The 18,368-nt window shown below is 45.0% G+C and overlaps 1 protein-coding gene across 1 annotated transcript in view; it reads left to right on the top strand.

The window, feature by feature from the left end:
- The window catches only part of ERBB3 (erb-b2 receptor tyrosine kinase 3), a 155,150-nt gene that overhangs the window by 112,334 nt on the left and 24,448 nt on the right, over positions 1-18,368 (top strand). Inside the window, exons 12-17 of the mRNA XM_082245567.1 lie at positions 3,299-3,501; positions 6,111-6,243; positions 6,335-6,425; positions 6,516-6,670; positions 7,106-7,162; positions 13,357-13,498. Of these exons, the coding sequence (XP_082101693.1) occupies positions 3,299-3,501; positions 6,111-6,243; positions 6,335-6,425; positions 6,516-6,670; positions 7,106-7,162; positions 13,357-13,498 (781 nt within the window). The remainder of the gene's footprint in view (positions 1-3,298; positions 3,502-6,110; positions 6,244-6,334; positions 6,426-6,515; positions 6,671-7,105; positions 7,163-13,356; positions 13,499-18,368) is intronic.

The raw sequence follows: 18,368 nt of genomic DNA, 5'->3' as shown, positions 1-18,368 counted from the left end.
TTGTCATTTTTATTGTTTTTTTAACGAGTAATGGCGGCGATCTGCGATTTTTTTTTGCGGGACTGCGACATTGCGGCGGACAGATCGGACCCTTGACTGACATTTTTGACACTTTTGGGGTTACCAGTGACATTACTACAGTAATCAGTGCTATACATATGCACTGTTACTGTAAAAATAACACTGGCAGGGAAGGGGTTAACTTTATTGGAGAGGGAGGGGTTAAGTGTGTCCCTAGGGGCGTGCTTCTAACTGTGATTGGATGTGGCTGTGTGTGTAACAGCACAGATCAACGGTCCTACATAGCAGGACCGTATGATCTGTGCTTTTACACAGGGAAGAATGACAGGCGGCTTTGTTTACATTAGCCGCCTGCCTTTCTCCCTCTCCACCCGACGATCGCGAGTGACCGGCGGACATCGGGTCCGCCGGTCACACGCGCGGGCTTCTTAGGGTAGGAGCGGGGGCGGGAGCACGCCTCAGGTGGCGCGCGCTCGCCCCCTATTGGCTCCCAGGCTAGTGACGTACAGGTACGTCACTTTGCCTGGGAGGGGCTGACCGCCGCCGTATATAGTTGGGCGGCGGTTGGCAAGTGGTTAATTTATTTCAGTGATTCAATACAAAGAGTGAAACTCATATATTTTATATAGATGTTTTACACACTGAATGATATATTTCAAGCATTTCTTTCTTTTAATTTTGATGATTATGGGTTGCATCTAGTGACAACACAAAATTCAGTATCTAAGAAAATTAGAATATTACATAAGACCAAAGAAAAAAGTTTTTTTAATACAGAAATGTTGACTTACTGAAAAGCATTTCCATGTACAGTATACTGGAAAAGAAAAAAAGCGCCACTCTAAGTGCAGTATGACTCGGTATTTATTGAACATTTACCATACTGGGTACTCACAAGATTCAGAAAGCAAAAACATGGTGAATAATCCTCAAAGGATCAGTTGGTCCAATGCCTGGGCGAGGAGGGACTGATGTGCTCCGGAAGGATCCGTGTCTGACCGCGGGAGTCAGCGATTTTTGAGTCCTCTGAGTCCTGTTGCTCCAGTCCATTTTGTCCATGTACAGTATAGTATGCACTCAATACTTAGTCGGGGCTTCTTTTGCATGAATTACTGCATCAATGCAGCATGGCATGGAGGCGACCAGCCTTTGGCACTGCTGAGGTGTTGTGGAAGCCCAGGTTTCTTTGATAGTGGCCTTCAGCTCGTCTGCATTGTTGGGTTTGGTGTCTCTCATCTTCCTCTTGACAATACCCCACAGATTCTCTATGGGGTTTAGGTCAGGCGAGTTTGCTGGCCAATCAAGCACAGTGATACCATATAATATGACAGCTTAAATGCCCACCGAAAACCAAATAAAGGTATAAGCTATCCCAAGCGCTTCGAATGAGGACCACTCACCAATAAATAAATTGGCTATGCAGCTACTTAACTAAAACATATGGAAAAAGATATATAATAGATAGATACTCAACAATATCCCTATATATATATAGTAGCGCAAACTTGTCAAGAAGCAAGTGCCAAAAAAATACTGTGCCCACTGCACAAAAGTCTGAAATGCAATGAATGTCACATAGGCAGCAGGAAAAAGTTCAGAAATGACTCAAACAGTCCATAATCCTTCACTTTATCTCCTGGGATGATAATGTACAAAGACGTGTTTCTTAAAAGGATCACCACCACCACCGTGCTCCAAGGGGGGAGGAGAATTGCCCACTCACCAGATGCTGTGGCCCAACCCACTTTCGTGTTTGAGCATTCAGGCTTATAATGATGGTCACTGGTCCAGAGTATCCACAACAGGAATCACACCAGCACAGTCAAAAAAAGCTCAGCAGCATATGGGGAGGAGAGAACATAATCCCAATAGCGTGATACCGTTTAAAAGGGTTTTATTAAATAAAAAATAAAACATAAGGTAACACACTCACATGTCTTGTATGTCATCAAACGCAAAAAAACAGTCACGAATAGGAGAGGGATGCCCTTCGGGAGATGATGTCCAGGCTCCACGCCGTGGACGCCGCGCCTTCTGGGTAATCCGAACTCCTCTTACACAGCCTGGTTACACCGCCTGGTCACTCCCCGACGCGTTTCGTGATTTCCACTTCTTCCCCGGGGAAGAAGTGGAAATCACGAAACGCGTCGGGGCGTGACCAGGCGGTGTAAACAGGCTGTGTAAGAGGAGTTCGGATTACCCAGAAGGCGTGGCGTCCACGGCGTGGAGCCTGGACATCATCTCCCGAAGGGCATCCCTCTCCTATTCGTGACTGTTTTTTTGCGTTTGATGACATACAAGACATGTGAGTGTGTTACCTTATGTTTTATTTTTTATTTAATAAAACCCTTTTAAACGGTATCACGCTATTGGGATTATGTTCTCTCCTCCCCATATGCTGCTGAGCTTTTTTTGACTGTGCTGGTGTGATTCCTGTTGTGGATACTCTGGACCAGTGACCATCATTATAAGCCTGAATGCTCAAACACGAAAGTGGGTTGGGCCACAGCATCTGGTGAGTGGGCAATTCTCCTCCCCCCTTGGAGCACGGTGGTGGTGGTGATCCTTTTAAGAAACACGTCTTTGTACATTATCATCCCAGGAGATAGAGTGAAGGATTATGGACTGTTTGAGTCATTTCTGAACTTTTTCCTGCTGCCTATGTGACAGTGATACCATGATCATTAAACCAGGTATTGGTACTTTGGCAGTGTGGGCATTTTCCAAGTCCTGCTGGAAATAGAAATCAGCATCTCCATAAAGCTGGTTAGCAGATGGAAGCATGAAGTGCTCTAGAATTTCCTGATAGAGGGCTGCACTGACTTTGGACTTGATAAAAATAAAGTGGACCAACACCAGCAGTTGACATGGCTCCCCAAATCATCAAGGACTGTGGAAAATGTTGCATTTCATTTGGAAATCAAGGTTTCAGAGTCTGAAGGAAGAGTGGAGAGGCACAGAATCCAAGTTGCATGAGGTCCAGTATGAAGTTTCCACAGTCAGTGATGATTTGGGGAGCCAGGTCATCTGCTGGTGTTGATCCACTGTTTTATCAAGTAAAAGCAAATTGCTCCCTCTAAGGCCGGCCTAAGGTATAGATCAGGATAGGAAGGAATCCTAATCTTGACAACTTCCCCCTAAATATAAAATCCATCCAGAGCTGAAATATTAATTTGGTTGGACTTAGCTCATATTGTAATGCCTTCATTTTGTAGTATGTATAGTTTTTTTGTACGTTCTCCAGGGTATGTGACCTTTCTTTTACTCTTTTTTTCAGCCGAGGAGTCTCTCTTCTTATAATGAAAAACAGTAATGTGACATCTCTGGGGTTACGCTCACTACGGGATATTAGTGGTGGCAAGGTTTACATTACAGAGAATGAGAACCTTTGTTATTACCACACTATAAAATGGTCACGATTATTTTCAAACAGGCGGCAAAACACTGATCTGAAGAATAACAGAGCTGCAGCTACCTGTAGTAAGTATTCCTTTTGCTATGTATTTTTCTTTATGGTGATTGCATAGGAGCTGCCTATATTCATGTCTGTATTATTGAATTAAATCAGTTTGGTGCCTTTTGTTATTTGACTTGCACAATTGTGCTATATTAATTGTAACCAATATACTGAAAAGGAATTATAAATGAACATTTGCTTCCAAAAATGTTAAATATATTCTCTTACCTTTCTCTGATTAGTGGATTTTGTTAAATCGAGTAAAATACCTAATTTTTTTTCTGTTGAAATCAGGGTAGGGTGATTAAAGAGGCAAACAACAGAGTCTGGTCAGCCTTCACATTACAGTCGTTGGTAAATCTAAAGGAAATTGTACAATAAGATTTTAATGTGTATGACCAGCTTTATACTAGTGATCGACCGATATCGGTTTTTCATTACCGATACCGATATTTTGGTCAATGCATACCGATATTTTCGTACATTTGTTTTTTTTTTCTTTGACAGGTACTCTTATGGAGGGATCTGGGGGTCTAAAAGACCCAAAACCCCTCCTCTGCACTTAAAAGCATTCAAAACGCCAAGTTTGGCTGTTTTGAATGCTGTCATTTTTTTAATCTGGCGCCAGTACCCGGAAGTGATGTCATGACATCGCCTCCTGGTTTTTGCATGGAGACCCGATCAGAGCCGAATGCGGCTTTGATCGGGACTTCGGCGGCCATGCAGGCTGGTTGCTCGGGTCTCAGCCTCATCGGTTGTCATTACAAGACAGCTGACCATCAGCTATGGACACCAGTACCGGGGTGATGCCTCTAGCTGCAGGCATCACTCCGGTACAAGCACTTTCCCGAAATATCGGCAATATCGGTCACCTCGGGGAAAGTGCAGATCTGCCCTCGATATATCGGCTTTGCCTATGTTGGTCAATCCCTACTTTATACCCCACCCAGCCCAGACTTTTATGTCCTTGAACTAGCTGGATATTTCCCTTTACCTCTTCTCCTAGTAGCAATGTTGTCACCAAGATAGGTAGCAAGTGAAACTCTCCTCACAAGGCTCCTACGGACAGCAATACAAACCAGAGGAATCAACTCTTACCCACTCTATCCAAAAAGAGAAGATGTTGGAAGAAAAGGCTAACTAACTAACAAATGTTCCCTCCACCCTCCTCCTGCCTAAACTGTAAAAAAACAAAAAAAGAATTGTCTCCTTACCTATTTTTAATATTGTCCGGTCACATGATCCAGCAGCTACAGCTCCCCTATGTCAGTGAGCTGCTGCTGCAGGGGAGAGGAGGGAGTGCCAACAGTGGCTGGGTTATAGGAGCCTATGGGCGACGTCATGGCTCCGGGAATTCACAGCTCTTGTGGAGCTCTCCCTTACACAGGGTAGCCAGAGCTGCTGAATCACATGATAGGACCGGTTTATCCACTTGCCCTCTGGAGGATTTACCCCCCCTTCATGACTAGACAATTTTTTGCGATACGGCACTGCATTACTGTTACTGACAATTGCACAGTCGTGCAACGCTGTACCTAAACAACATTTTTGTCCCTTTTCCCTTAAAAAGAGCTTTCTTTTATTTGCATTTGATCACCTCTCCTGTTTTTGTTTTTCCTCTATAAACAAAAAAAATATTTTTTACATTCTGCTATAAAACATCAAATTTCTTCATCAATTTAGGCCATTATGTATTCTGCTACATATTTTTGGTAAAAAAAAAATCCCAATTTGCATATATAGATTGGTTTGCACAAAAGGTAGTGTGTCTACAAACTATTGGATATTTTTATTTATTTTTTACAAGTAATGGCAGTGATCAACAACTTATAGCAGGACTGTGATATTGCGGCGGACAGTCGGGACACTAACTGACACTTTTTGGGGACCAGTGACACTAATACAGTGATCAGTGCTAAAAACATGCACTGTCACTGTACTAACAAAACTTGCTTGGAAGGGGTTAAACATCAGGGGCGATCAAAGGGTTAACTGTTTGCCTAGCCAGTGTTTGTGCACTGTGTGGAAGGTGCTTTTACTAGGGAAAGGCATTGATTCATGTTCACAGGAACACAGGATCACTTTCCCTAGTGACATAACGGCGATCTGCCTTGTATACATTAGGCAGATCGCTGTTCTGGCTCTCTGCCTAATGATCAGCAGGTGACATTGAGTCCATAGTACCCGCAGATCAGCTTTGGCTGTGTCTAATCATGCGCGCCCTAGACCCATAAGTGTCAGATCACGTACTAGGTACGTGATCCGGTGTAGAGTGGCCGCCCTGCTGCCGTATATGTATGGTGGGAGGTCCGCAAGTGGTTAAAAATTGATAAGTATACAGATATTTTTTATATAGGGTATACAAGATAAGTAGGGGGGAAAAGAATGTTTATAAAAATTGTTAGCTAGCCTATGCCAACACTTTAAGCTTTCTTTTATTATGAGTTTTATTAATGTGTTCAGGATGGTTCAGCATGAAACTACTGGGGAAATTTGTAGTAGACTAGTATTAAAAATGTAAATTATTTTAACTCAATGAAGGAAAGCAGCAGTGTAATTAATGAACAACGTGTAAGTGAACAAAGCATAATTATTTTTTTAGTAGGTGAAATATTTATTCATTTATTCACAGTTGAGGAGGACAGAGTATGCGATCCACTTTGTTCCGATAATGGATGCTGGGGTCCTGGGCCCAGCCAATGCCTGTCATGCAAGAACTTTAGCCGAGACAGCATATGTGTACCATTCTGCAACCTTTTCCAGGGGTAAATCTTGATAATGTTAATTGTCTATTTTTTGCTACTGTTTGCTGATTCTTCCCCATTAAACTTCATCTATCTTTGTTTTTATGTGTAGAGATAAGAGGGAGTTTGCTAAAGATGGCCTTTGCCTCCAGTGTCATGCAGAGTGTCAGAAAATGGAAGAAACTCTAAGTTGTAATGGAACAGTGAGTACTGAACATTGCCCCTACTATCCCCCCGTATATAACTCTTTAATATCATTGCCTTGTATCATGCAATATTCTTTATTCTGGCAGGGTGCAGACTCTTGCATTCAGTGTGCACACTTTCGTGATGGGTTACATTGTGTGTCTGAGTGTCCTCACGGAGTGATGGGGGAAAAAGGACGAGTGTATAAATACCCTAGTGCAAATAAGATCTGTTTGCCTTGCCATGAGAACTGTACAGCAGGGTGAGTTTCCACTTGGTGTCCTCAATGGAAAACCAGTTTTAAAATTCCAAGACAGCCATTTTACTTATAGATATAATCACTGTTCCAGATGCCTGGATACCCATATCCATTTACAGCTGCCATGATAAATGGCAAAACCCATCTCACATGGGAATTTTACTTTCCCCTACTTTACATTGTATATCATCAATTCATGGATCACAAATTAAAACGATAAAACTTTTTTATTATGGAAAAATTAGGATTATGAGGAATCCCCCCAATGCTCCTTTGCACAAACCATAATATTCTATTTAGAGTAATAGTATTCTACCTTTATGACTTGTTTTAGAGCATTTATTCTGGCCAAAAAGGCTGACTAGAGTTATCCTTCTACGTGATAATATTTCTGTATTGGTTCTGTATATGACATTGGCATCTCTTTCTGTGTGACAGGTGTGTAGGACCTGGGATAAACAACTGCATCGACATAGTTCCACATCCGGCTGAAAGGTAAAAATTACATATAATGCTAATTTTGTTAGGCGTTATTAAAAGCACCTGCCTTGGAGAATGAAAAAAAAAAAGAAATCCTGCCAAGTAGGTGGGAGGGAAAAGTAGGCAATGACCATTGTAGACAACATGCTTTCAGAATTCATTGGAACTTTTACTAATTGAAGCCAAGAATATTGTGTGACTCTCTAACTCTCCTTCCTCAAAGCAATATATGCATTGCCTAAATACAGGGGCATATTAAATATCCAATATTATTTAAAGGAATTTGTTGTGCATGGTTAGATCAGTCTGTGCGATCTTCACTTGAGAGTCTAAATTTGTCTTAAAATGGTTTTCCACTTTCAAGTGCAAAGGATCTGTACTTCATTACATTTACATCAATTGTTTGTCTATAAAATAATTTCTTAGGTTGTAGACATACTTGGATCTCTCAAAGTCAACATATTATGCACCCCCACACCCTGTGATTCTGTTACCTAACCTGCCAATAACAATGGTGTGTTCTTTACCTGCCTGCAACTCTAGGCATTCAAAGCCAACCACAATGGTGAAGCACAAGATTATTGTCGGGGAGAGGGGGTGCTTGGGGCAGTCAACATTCAGATAAGACTAGTCAATCATTGGCTGTGAAAGATGGTAGATCTTTGACGACAACAAGAGAGTCACAAGCCCATGTGGTTGATTTACTAAAGGCACATAGGCTGTTCACTTTGCAAGGAAATGTTCACTTTCTACAGGAGGAATTTTCCCTTAGCTTAGTGAGCGTAGTGAAGCTTTGCTGACTTCCATCATCCAATCATGTTAAAGCAAAAATCCTTTTTTATTTTTTTCCAATGTACGGGATTGGGTATTCTTTGGGTAAATTTTTACCATATTCACTAAGCTAAGAGAAAATTCCCTTGCAAAGTGAAGAGCCTATTTGCCTTTAGTAAATAACCCCCATGTATCCATTTGCCTGCAGAAAGGTCTCTTAAGGTATAAAATGTATTAAAGGTCAATAATATATTCTTAATAATATATTTGAATGGAAAAAGTTAAGACAATGCAACACGTTTTACCATGCAACTCTAATGCCTCGTTTCCACTGAGTGGGACGGTTCGGTTCAGTATGGTATGGTTCAGAACGGTACACCTTGCGTTTCCACTGCCAATAGTACCCTTTCATGATAGGCGTGGTGTAGCCGGAAAGCTGTGATGGACGATTCTCTGTCAACCAATCAAAGTCTACAGAGTGTAGCTCCACCCTGTTGGTACGGTACTAATGTGCTTGGTACCCCAACGAAAGAGTCCCAAAAAAGTGGTACGGTACAGTTCAGAATTAGGGTACCATCCACAATGGAAACGGCAAAAATTGCGTACCGTACCAAACCGAACCGTACCATAACGCTCAGTGGAAACGAGCCATTAGAAATTTGATATAAAATACATTTACTACTTTACTGCTAGATACAGTATGATCATTCCTGCTGTCACAATGGAAGTACAAAGAATGGGTATAGTGGACATATTGTTGAACTTGTCCTGGAATTTCCCCTACACTATCTAGTAGATGAATAGAAGCTACAATCCTTGGCTCTATTTCTTTTCTCAATAATAACTGGTATTACACTGAGAGAGGAACTGTCCGGACAATCAGCTTGTGTTTCCACCACAGTCGGCTTATGATGTCAGCCTTGTCCGCAGCAGCTGCTTGTAAATTAACAGAATTAAAAGAAGTATGGTTTGCCGAAGATTCAAATTAAAAGGCAATTGAGTCAATACAAATGGAGGGACAATAATTGCAGGGCTTGGTTATATTGTCAATGCATAACGCCCTTCCTGTCAAGATCATTTATGCGCCGGGAAGGAGGACAGGCTACTTCAATCATCAGCACTCTGAAATGACTTGTGCGTGATATCACTGCAATTATCCCAGCTTTCTGCTCCTTTTAAAAGTACAATAGGATGATCTATAAACAGTGTTTGTAGTAAACAAGCACTTGTTGTTTTAACTCTACACTTTTTCACTTAGACACCTTTTTTGAATGTTGCTGCCTTTGGCCAAAGTATCTTTGGTCTGTCTCTAAAACTTCCCCAACCTGTTTGTTTTCTACAGTGTGCTGTAGCGATGTCAATCTAAAAGGTCTTTGCTTCAAAGCATTATACACTCTGTGGCTAAATGTTTGTGGAAACCTGACCATTACACCTATATAACCTTGCTGGACATCCCATTCCAAAACCATGGACATTAGTATGGAGTTGGCCTCCTATGGCTTCCACTCTTATAATAAAGCTTTTCACAAGGTTTGGCGTGTGCAGTGGTAGTCTGTGCCCATTCAGCCAAAAGTTAATTTGCATGGTCTGGTACCAATTGTGGATGAGAAGTCCTGGCTCCCAGTTGGTGTTCCAGTTCAATCTAAAAGTTTTAGTTGTATTGAAGCCTATGCTGGCCATGTGGGTTCCTCCATGCCAAACTTATCATGTTATGTTTTTGTAGACCTAGTGTAGTGCTACCCCCTAGAGGGCCTCTAGGTTTTGGGTCCATCTAATTCCACACCAAGGGCGTACCATGGGGTTGGCCAGACTGGCGCCCGCCAGGGGCGCAGGTTGAGGGGGGGGCAGGGGCATACCATGGGGTTGGCCAGACTGGCGCCCGCCAGGGGCGCAGGCCTAGGGGGGGGGCGCAAAAAATTGGCAGTGTTAGCAGTGATTTTTGCGCCCTCCACTTAGCCTGTGCCCCCAGGCATTATGCGGCTTCAATCCCGAAGCCCTGTGTCCACTCCAGGCAGAACAGCGGCAGTGCAGGCTCTCTGGAGCTCTGTCTCCACCCACACATATGCGCGGTCAGCAGTCACATGACCGTGACATCATTAATCGGCTCGGCGGCAGGCTGGGGATGGGGACTGCACTTAGCTGTCAGAGGAGACTGTACGGCCGCTCAGAACCTTCAACTGTCACCCCCCTCCCTCCCTCCCTGTCACCCCCTCTCTCTCTGTTACCCCCCTCCCTCTCTCTCACCCCCCCTCTCTCTTTTACCCCCTCTCTCTGTCACCCCCTCCCTCTCTGTCACCCCCCTCTCTCTCTGTCACCCCCCTCTCTCTCACGGTCACCCCCTCTCTTTCACCTCCCTCTCTCTGTCACCCCCTTCCTCTCTGTCACCCCCCTCTCTCTCTTTCACCCCCTCTCTCTGTCACCCCCTCCCTCTCTGTCACCCCCTTCCCTCTCTGCCACCCCCCTCCCTCTCTGTCACACCTCCTCTCTCTCTGTGTCACCCCCCTCTCTGTCTGTCAGCCTCCCTCTCTATCTGTCAAACCCCCCTCTCTCTCTGTCACCCCCCCCTCTCTCTCTCTCTCTGTCACCCCCTCTCTCTCTCTGTCACTCCCCTCTCTCTATCAAACCCCCCTCTCTCTTTCACCCCCTATCTCTGTTACCCTCCTCTCTCTGTCACCCCATCTCTTTTTGTCACCCCCCCTCTCTCTCTCTGTCATCCCCCCCTCTCTCTGTCCCCCTCCCTCGCCAAGGGCTCCTCGCCAAGGGCGCCGGAGACCATAGGTACGCCTCTTTTCCACACAGCCAGGTAACACACATATTGCAGCTTGAATTCACAGACAGAAAACAGTCCTTGGGCTTGTTTTAATATTTTATTTAAGACAATAAAAACTTGGATGGCGATAAGCTGTTATGGGATACCCAAACTGAGTTCAACAACAACTTGGAGGACACCTTCTCTATGTAAAACTTGCAGTAAAATGGTTCCTAGACTGTACTCCCTCTGGAATAATGTCAGTCCTTAATGGATCAATAGAAAATATATATGTCCCTTCAGTAGAAATAGCAAAGTCCCAATTGTATGCAGGAGCCCTATGTCCTGTTAGTGAAAAATAACAAAGTCTTATTGTATGTAGGAGCTTGGGGACCCTTAGTAGAAAATAGCAAAGCCTCAACTGTATGTAGGAGCTCTGTGTCCCTTTAGTAGAAAATAGCAAAATGTCAGCACATCTGGCTTTTTTTAAATAGATCCCAGAGCAAGGGGTTTAGGTAAGCTGTGACAGTGTCCCTCATAAAGGCTGTCTAAATATTGCATCCAGCTGCCTTCTCCCTTTGTTGGCTCTTAAGGGTGGTAGGTAGGGGTACTCACTCTTTCCCTTGAAATCCTGCTGCTTGGCAAAGACTGCTGTTCAGGCCTCCTTCTGTACAGGTCCCTCCTTGCAATGCAGGGTGTCTACTGGATGAGACTGTAGGGTGGTGAAGATCCCTCTAATCAAACTGCTTCCTTCCTTCCTTCCTTGATTCCTTCCTTCCTCCCTCCCTTCCTGCTTTCCTTCCTTCCTCAGCTCCTGCCTGGAGGCAGAGCCCCAAGCCTTGGGGTCCCCTCCAGGCCTCATGGTCCCCAATGCAGCCCTCCATACTCCAACCAGCAACCACCCCTGGCTGGCCAGGCTCTTCTACATTTATGGGCACATCTTACCACCCTGCCACGCCTGGGAATTGGTCAAACTCCCACAATTATTCAGATCCCTGCTTTTGTACCTCCGCCCATTAGCTTCTAGAAGTTTCTGGAAACTTCCAGAACCAGGGGAAGGTGACAGAGGCCTGACCTGCAGATGCCTCTAGCCTGATCTGAGCTTGAACCCACAGACATGCTCACTTTAGCTACTGTGAGCCAAACTAAATTTGCCTATGCTGCTTACATCTAACATATTAATACTATGTACACCAGGAGGTGCTACGCTAGCATTATGCACATGGGCACAGTATTGCTGGAACAGAAAAGAACCTTTCCAAACTGTTACCATGATGTTGGAAGCACACAATTCTCTAAAATATCTTTCTATGCTGAAGCATTAACAGTAGCTCTAACTGAAAACACCTGAGCTTAATCATTTAGAGCAGTGGTTCTCAACTCCGGTCCTCAGGACCCATTAACAGGCCAAGTTTGCAAGATAACTGAAATACATCCCAGGTGATATAATTTTCTGCTTAGTGATTGCAGTACTCTAGTCTGCATCTCCCCAAGGTAATACTAAAAATCTGGCCTATTAGTGGGTCCTGAGGACTGGAGTTGACAACCACTGATTTAGAGGGATGTCCACATCATTTTGGCCATAGGTACATATTTTTTATAGGTTGCTACACAGGGAATAGAGAGGTCCATAAAAATAATATAGTGTCTTGACCCAATGTGAATTTCTTACAAATAAGTGCAAGCAATATCTAACCTGTTGTCGACAGGGTCAGATTTACCATAAGGCATAGTAGGCAGGTGCTTTTAGGTGGCACAGGCAAAAAGGACGTTTTCCCCTCCATAATTATTGACAACACATTTTTTTCCCATGATCAGTATGAATTTGTATCTTATATAAGGTTATTTAAATATTCTATGTCAGGTTAGGACTAAGGATGAGTCACATTAGGCCTTGGGATGAACTTAGTTAGGCCTGAACCCACGGGAAACTGCCACATGACAGCAGACCACAACCTACTCATCTGCAGCCATGCAATTCCATGCCCTGTAGCCACACAAAAAACAAAGTGGTGAGGATACTGGCGGTATTATTCACCATATTTGTCCTGAACCTTACCTCAACCTTAGTTAAGCCCAGAAGAGCAAGAAAAATATCTGCATAAAGGAGGTTACCTTAGCAGAGGGGTGTTACATATACCAATAAAATGTGTGTTCCTAGAGGCGTCAGTAATTAAAATCTGGCCCTGATTCTAAAGAAATAATATTTAAAATCTGAGAAAGATACATATGCTGACATTGTTGTCATGCTAGTTGGGTGGCTGTTATGTAGACCCCATTGGCTTTGGTGCTTTCTGACTTACTGACACAGAACAAGCAAATGGACTAGGAAATTTTACTTTACTTGTTGATACTTGATCTGGGTTTGTGACTCCATAAGTATTAAAGCCAGACAACGAATGTTATTGAAGGAGCTCAGCAACGGCAATGCACATAATTCATAACTTGACACCCTTTGTTTAAATGTTGCACCTGTTTGGGGATTAAAGAAAGCTTGTGCTTCACTGCCCTCTAGTGAAACAATATGGCAATACATCCAAAGTAAGTAACTATGATATGAATCATGATATAGGGTAAACTAGGAAAGTAAAACACCATTGCACAGGAACACTCATATTATTAAATTGACTAAGGAGCGTTTGTAATCAGGGACTAAGTTTTTCTAACATAATTCTTTATTGGTCTACAGTAAAACTCAAGCAATGGTGGCAATATCAGTTGTAGCATCCATCTTTGTTCTGTGTTGTTGCATCCTTCTGGCACTTCTGTACTGGAGAGGACTGAAAATCCGCAAAAAGCGAGCTATGAGGCGCTACTTGGAGAGAGCAGAGGTAAGTCACATTCAGCTAATCTCTCGTCTAATGTACGTTGTAAATCTATGTGCTAAAATTTACAGCCGCCACCCAGTTCCAAAAATTTACAGTTGGGGTCAAGGTGGGATAGCAGTTTCTTGTGACTTTTTTTTAAATCTGACTTCCAGGAAATTAAGGTAGTTAGGTTTCCATTAAAAACTGTTTGAAATGTATGTAAGGATCTAAATTTGTGTTGATATCAGCCAGCAGGGCCAGAACTGGGAACAATCAGGATCTGCTGAACACACTTGTGCTGGCAGGAGGAGTGAGCATGATCTCATCAGTGTAAGGCCCCTTTCACACTGGCTTTCCGATCAGGTCCGCCTGTCAGTTTTTCAGGTGGACCTGATCGGACGTTCTTTCCCCCCCTTTGGGGCAGCGGATGTCAGCAGTGACAACTCCACTGACACTCGCTGCTATGCAATCTGATCCTGTTCGTGACCCTATTTTCCATCCGAATCAGAACGGATAGGATTGGATGAAAACAGACAAGCGTTTCCATCTGATCTCCCATAGAGGAGAGTGGGGCTCTGACAGGTCCGTCACTGCACAGTGAGCAGAGACGGACCTGTCATCTGCCTGCTCAGCGGGGATCGGCGGATCAATCCCAGCTGAGCAAAATGGAGTCCACCCTCCCGGTGCCTTGTCTGCACTTTGATCAGCCTGTGGGTAGTTGGTACGTGTTCGGTTTTGGAGGGGGGGTAGCACCCTAACACTCTACGACGGCTCAATTTGAATCCTGTGTCGATATAGTGTTTCGTATTTTCGGCACGACACAAGTCGACTCCAGTTGTCACACACCACAGCTTCCTGCACCTTGGTCTCTCTCGTGAGGCTCCTGCCACAAGCAACCAGTCGTTACTCAGACCCATTCATAAGGTCGCATCTACTCAAACACACAATACTCTAGTTTCATAACTCCATACCAAGTGGGCACGATTTGTCCTTGTTTTCGCCTGCCTGTTGAGACTACTTTCTTGTAATCGTTGCAAGCACGTCTCCAGTGGCACACGATCCGACCACTCATTGTCTCCAGTGGCACACATTTTGGCCACTCACACTTTGTTGTCTGTCGTTTCTCCCTTAGGTCAGTCATGTTCAGGTTGTTCTTTCCTGCACTAGGTTGAACATGCTTTCTACAAAAAAAAAAAAATATTTAATAATAAAAATTATAAAATATATAATCCGTTTTTCCAACAGGCACTGTGCTTCTCCAACACGGCCTCCCCCATGAGGTTCCTGCCACAAGCTCTCAGTTACTGCTCATACCACTCATTACCCATTCACAGGTACCACGAGCTTCTGCTACATGGCCTCCTTCTCGAGGTTCTTTGCCACAAGCTCTTAGTCGCCACTCATACCACTCGTTACCCATTTTCAGGCACCACAAGCTTCTGCAGCATAGCCTCCCTCTTGAGGTTCCTGCCCAAGCTCTCAGTCACCACTCATACCACTCATTTGTCCGTTCACACTTACAACTCATGCGACTTCTTAGGTCACAAACGCTGACATTCTTCAACATGCCTCTTTTTAGTGCCAGCTCATTTATTTACGTCACTCGGTCAGCATGGCCTTGGTTATCCCCATACATTTTCTACTTTTCTCTACTGCTTGTTTTCGCCTCTCTTTGAGGCTACTTTCTTGCAACACGTGTTGCAAGCTCGTCTCCAGTGGCACTCAACCTGGCCACTCACGTTTTCTTGTCCATAGGTCAGTGAGGTCAGGTTGTGCCATCCTGCATAAGGTTGGACGTAATATGACATACATACACACATGCAGGGTTTCGCATGCTTTTACCCAGGGGGGAGTTTTGTCACATTTTAGGGGGAGGGGGTGGGCTTAGGGCTCTCCTTCACAATAGGTTAGACCTGGACCTCCATGTTACCTTTTTCAGGTTCCCGGTCGTCAGATTGCCACAACCAGGACCTATTATTCTATCAGGGCACGAGTCAGGTGGGTAGTACTCGGGATACTCTCCCACATCAACCTGCAGCACCCTTTATTCATCTCGATACCTCACATACACTAATTGGACTGCCGGTCTGGCGCTTAGCTACTGTCACATTTTCTTTCGTACCTATTTTCTGAAGGACATCACTTTAAAACTTTCCAGACATGGTTGCTAAACAGTTGCTTGCTGAAAGTGCAGATGTAGCCAGCCAACCATATGTCACCTACTACAGAACGCAACATTCCTACTTAGACCACAACCAGACTGCAGCTTCCCACCCCAGTACGCCCTGGGGCTCTGGTTCCATGCATGACACTGACCAGGCCCCCAAGCTATTGGTTATAACCAAGCTATTGGTTACCTCCTGGCTAACCTCGGTTGCCCCTGCACTCTTCGAGTTTTCTAAATTTCCACTCTTCACTACACGTCGTTCCTTTTTCTGTTCTTCCTTCCCCTTGCTCCTTACTTATTCTTACATACTCAGTCCCTCCTCCATTGTTCTCATTTTCCAAAACTCTTCTTAAACATACACCTCCCCCCCTTTCTCATTATAGCTGGAGTCATGTCACTGTCTGGCAGTGAGGACCTTTCCTCCGCCTCTCCATCACCTAAAGCGGGTTCAGAGCCAGACAGCACTCAGTCCCTCAGGGGATGGACTATTCCCAAGCTCACGGCAGAGCTGCGGCGTAGGGCCATTTCCCACCCCGCCACGGCCAGGACTGCCGAATTATTCAGGATGCTGTTCCCAACAGCAGCAGCAGCTGCACCCGGCACCCAGCAGGCATCCCTGCAGTCCATCTCCTCAGCTCTCGCCCAGCTGCACACCATGATCGGCACGCTGACCGCAGCAGTCTCCGACGTGTAGACGATAGTAGGAGTCCTAAAGGTGCCCCCCCCCCTAGACACAGTTGCACCGCCTTTCTTGGAACTACCACCCAGAGGTACGCCAAACTCTAGTTCCACTATGTTTCCTGCACACCTCATCCGTGCCAGCATAAGAAAGGACATCCTGGGGGAAAAAGATGTTAAATTGGCCTCCCTGCTTATCCCGGTGCACGATCTGGCCGAGAATAAGTCCAACGCCTGGGGGGATGTGTCCATGGTTCTGAAGGCTAAAGGCCCCAGGCTCAATCAAAAACTCTCAATCACCCAGTTTGTACTGGCCTTCAGCATGTTTAGGGACGTGTTGTGCTCGGCCAACCATGGCAGGAGGGAAGAGATGGATTTTTACCTCCATGCCGTTGACTTAGGGTACAAATACGGAAGCTCTGTCTTTTATGACTACCACTGATCTCACGCAGCCAGAGCCGCAGCCAAACTTGCCCATTTCCAAACCAGCACGAATTGGAGCATTGTGTACACCGAGCTGTTCTGCCACCACTTTGCGGGTCTGCGTTCCCCGCTTTGTGACGTTTGCCAGTCCTCCACACACACGGCAAAATGATACTCCAACACGGACGCCAGACGTTCCTTGACCTTCCCCTCTACCTCTAGTGCCACTCAAGGCATGCTTGCCCCTATGCAACATTCTTAGGTGGAAAAGATGGGACAGACCATCCAGTTACTAGGCAAGACGCCCTATCTGCAACAACTTCAACTATAGAACTAGCAGCTTCAACAAATGCCGACTGCTCCACATTTGTGTCAACTGTCATGGAGCTCATCCCAAGAGCACATGCACCCTCAAGTGTCCCAACTCATCCTGACTGAGCCGGGTGAACATGCAGTGGCTGGAGTTCTACCTTTCTTCTCACCCGTCACCCGCATATGCACTATTCCTGGTGCGCGGATTTATCTCCGGATTCCACAAGGGGCTCATCACCCTACCCCACACCACCCATGAGTGCAGGAACCTCGGCTCAGCCTCCACTGACTAGCAGGCTATTGACAATCTGTTGCAGACCAAGCTGGACCTGGGAATCATTATCTGCCCCTTCGCTGAGTCGCCATTTGAGACATGGAGAGTTAGCCCTATTAGGGTTGTCAAGGGCAAATTCTCAAAAGAATTACATTTGGTGTACAACTTGTCCACGCCTCATTCCTCCCACATCCCCAGTCTTAACTCCCTGATTCCTTCCAAAGAGTTCTCTCTCAAGTATGCGTCCGTTGACTTAGCTATACAGTCCATCATTAGCATAGGCACGGGCGCATGGCTGTCTAAGGTGGACATTTCAGATGCTTTTAAGCTCTTACCCATTGAACCTTCCTTATGACAGCAGCACGGCATCACATGGAGAGATACATGCTACTTCACTACCAAAGTAACCTTCAGCCCAATGAGCAGTCCATGGCTCTTCGATACGTTCGCTCAGTCTCTCACCTAGATCCTAACTCACCAGGCGCAGTGCCAAAAAGTCCTGGATGACTTCCTGCTGATCGAACAGAGAGATGAGCCCCCCTCAGATTTAGACAAATTAAGGGTAGTGTTCGGAAACCTCAACGTTCAGTCCATCACCTTCCTAGGAATCACCCTTGACACCTGCTCTATGAAGGCCAGCCTACCCCCTGACAAGCTGTCCTGGATTAGGGCAGTCATTCACGCCTTCACCACCTCATGAAGTTGCACCAAAAGACAGCTGCAGTCCCTGTTAGGCATGCTGAACTTTGCTATGAGAATTGTCCCTCAATTTTGTTCAATTTCATGCTCCCAACTTTGTGGGAACAGTTTGGGGATGGCACCTTTCTGTTCCAACATGACTGTGCACCAGTGCACAAAGCAAGGTCCATAAAGACATCGATGAGCGAGTTTGGGTAGAGGAACTTGACTGGCCTGCACAGAGTCCTGACCCCAACCTGATAGAGTGGAGACATCCAGGCCTTCTGGTCCACATCAGTGCCATGACCTCACAAATGCACTTCTGGAAGAATGGTTAAACATTCCCATAGACAACCCTTCCT

This window comes from Pelophylax lessonae (assembly GCF_965119305.1).
Source record: "Pelophylax lessonae genome assembly, chromosome: 2".
Classification (NCBI taxonomy): Eukaryota; Metazoa; Chordata; class Amphibia; order Anura; family Ranidae; genus Pelophylax; species Pelophylax lessonae.
This window is presented reverse-complemented; position numbering and strand designations above follow the sequence as displayed.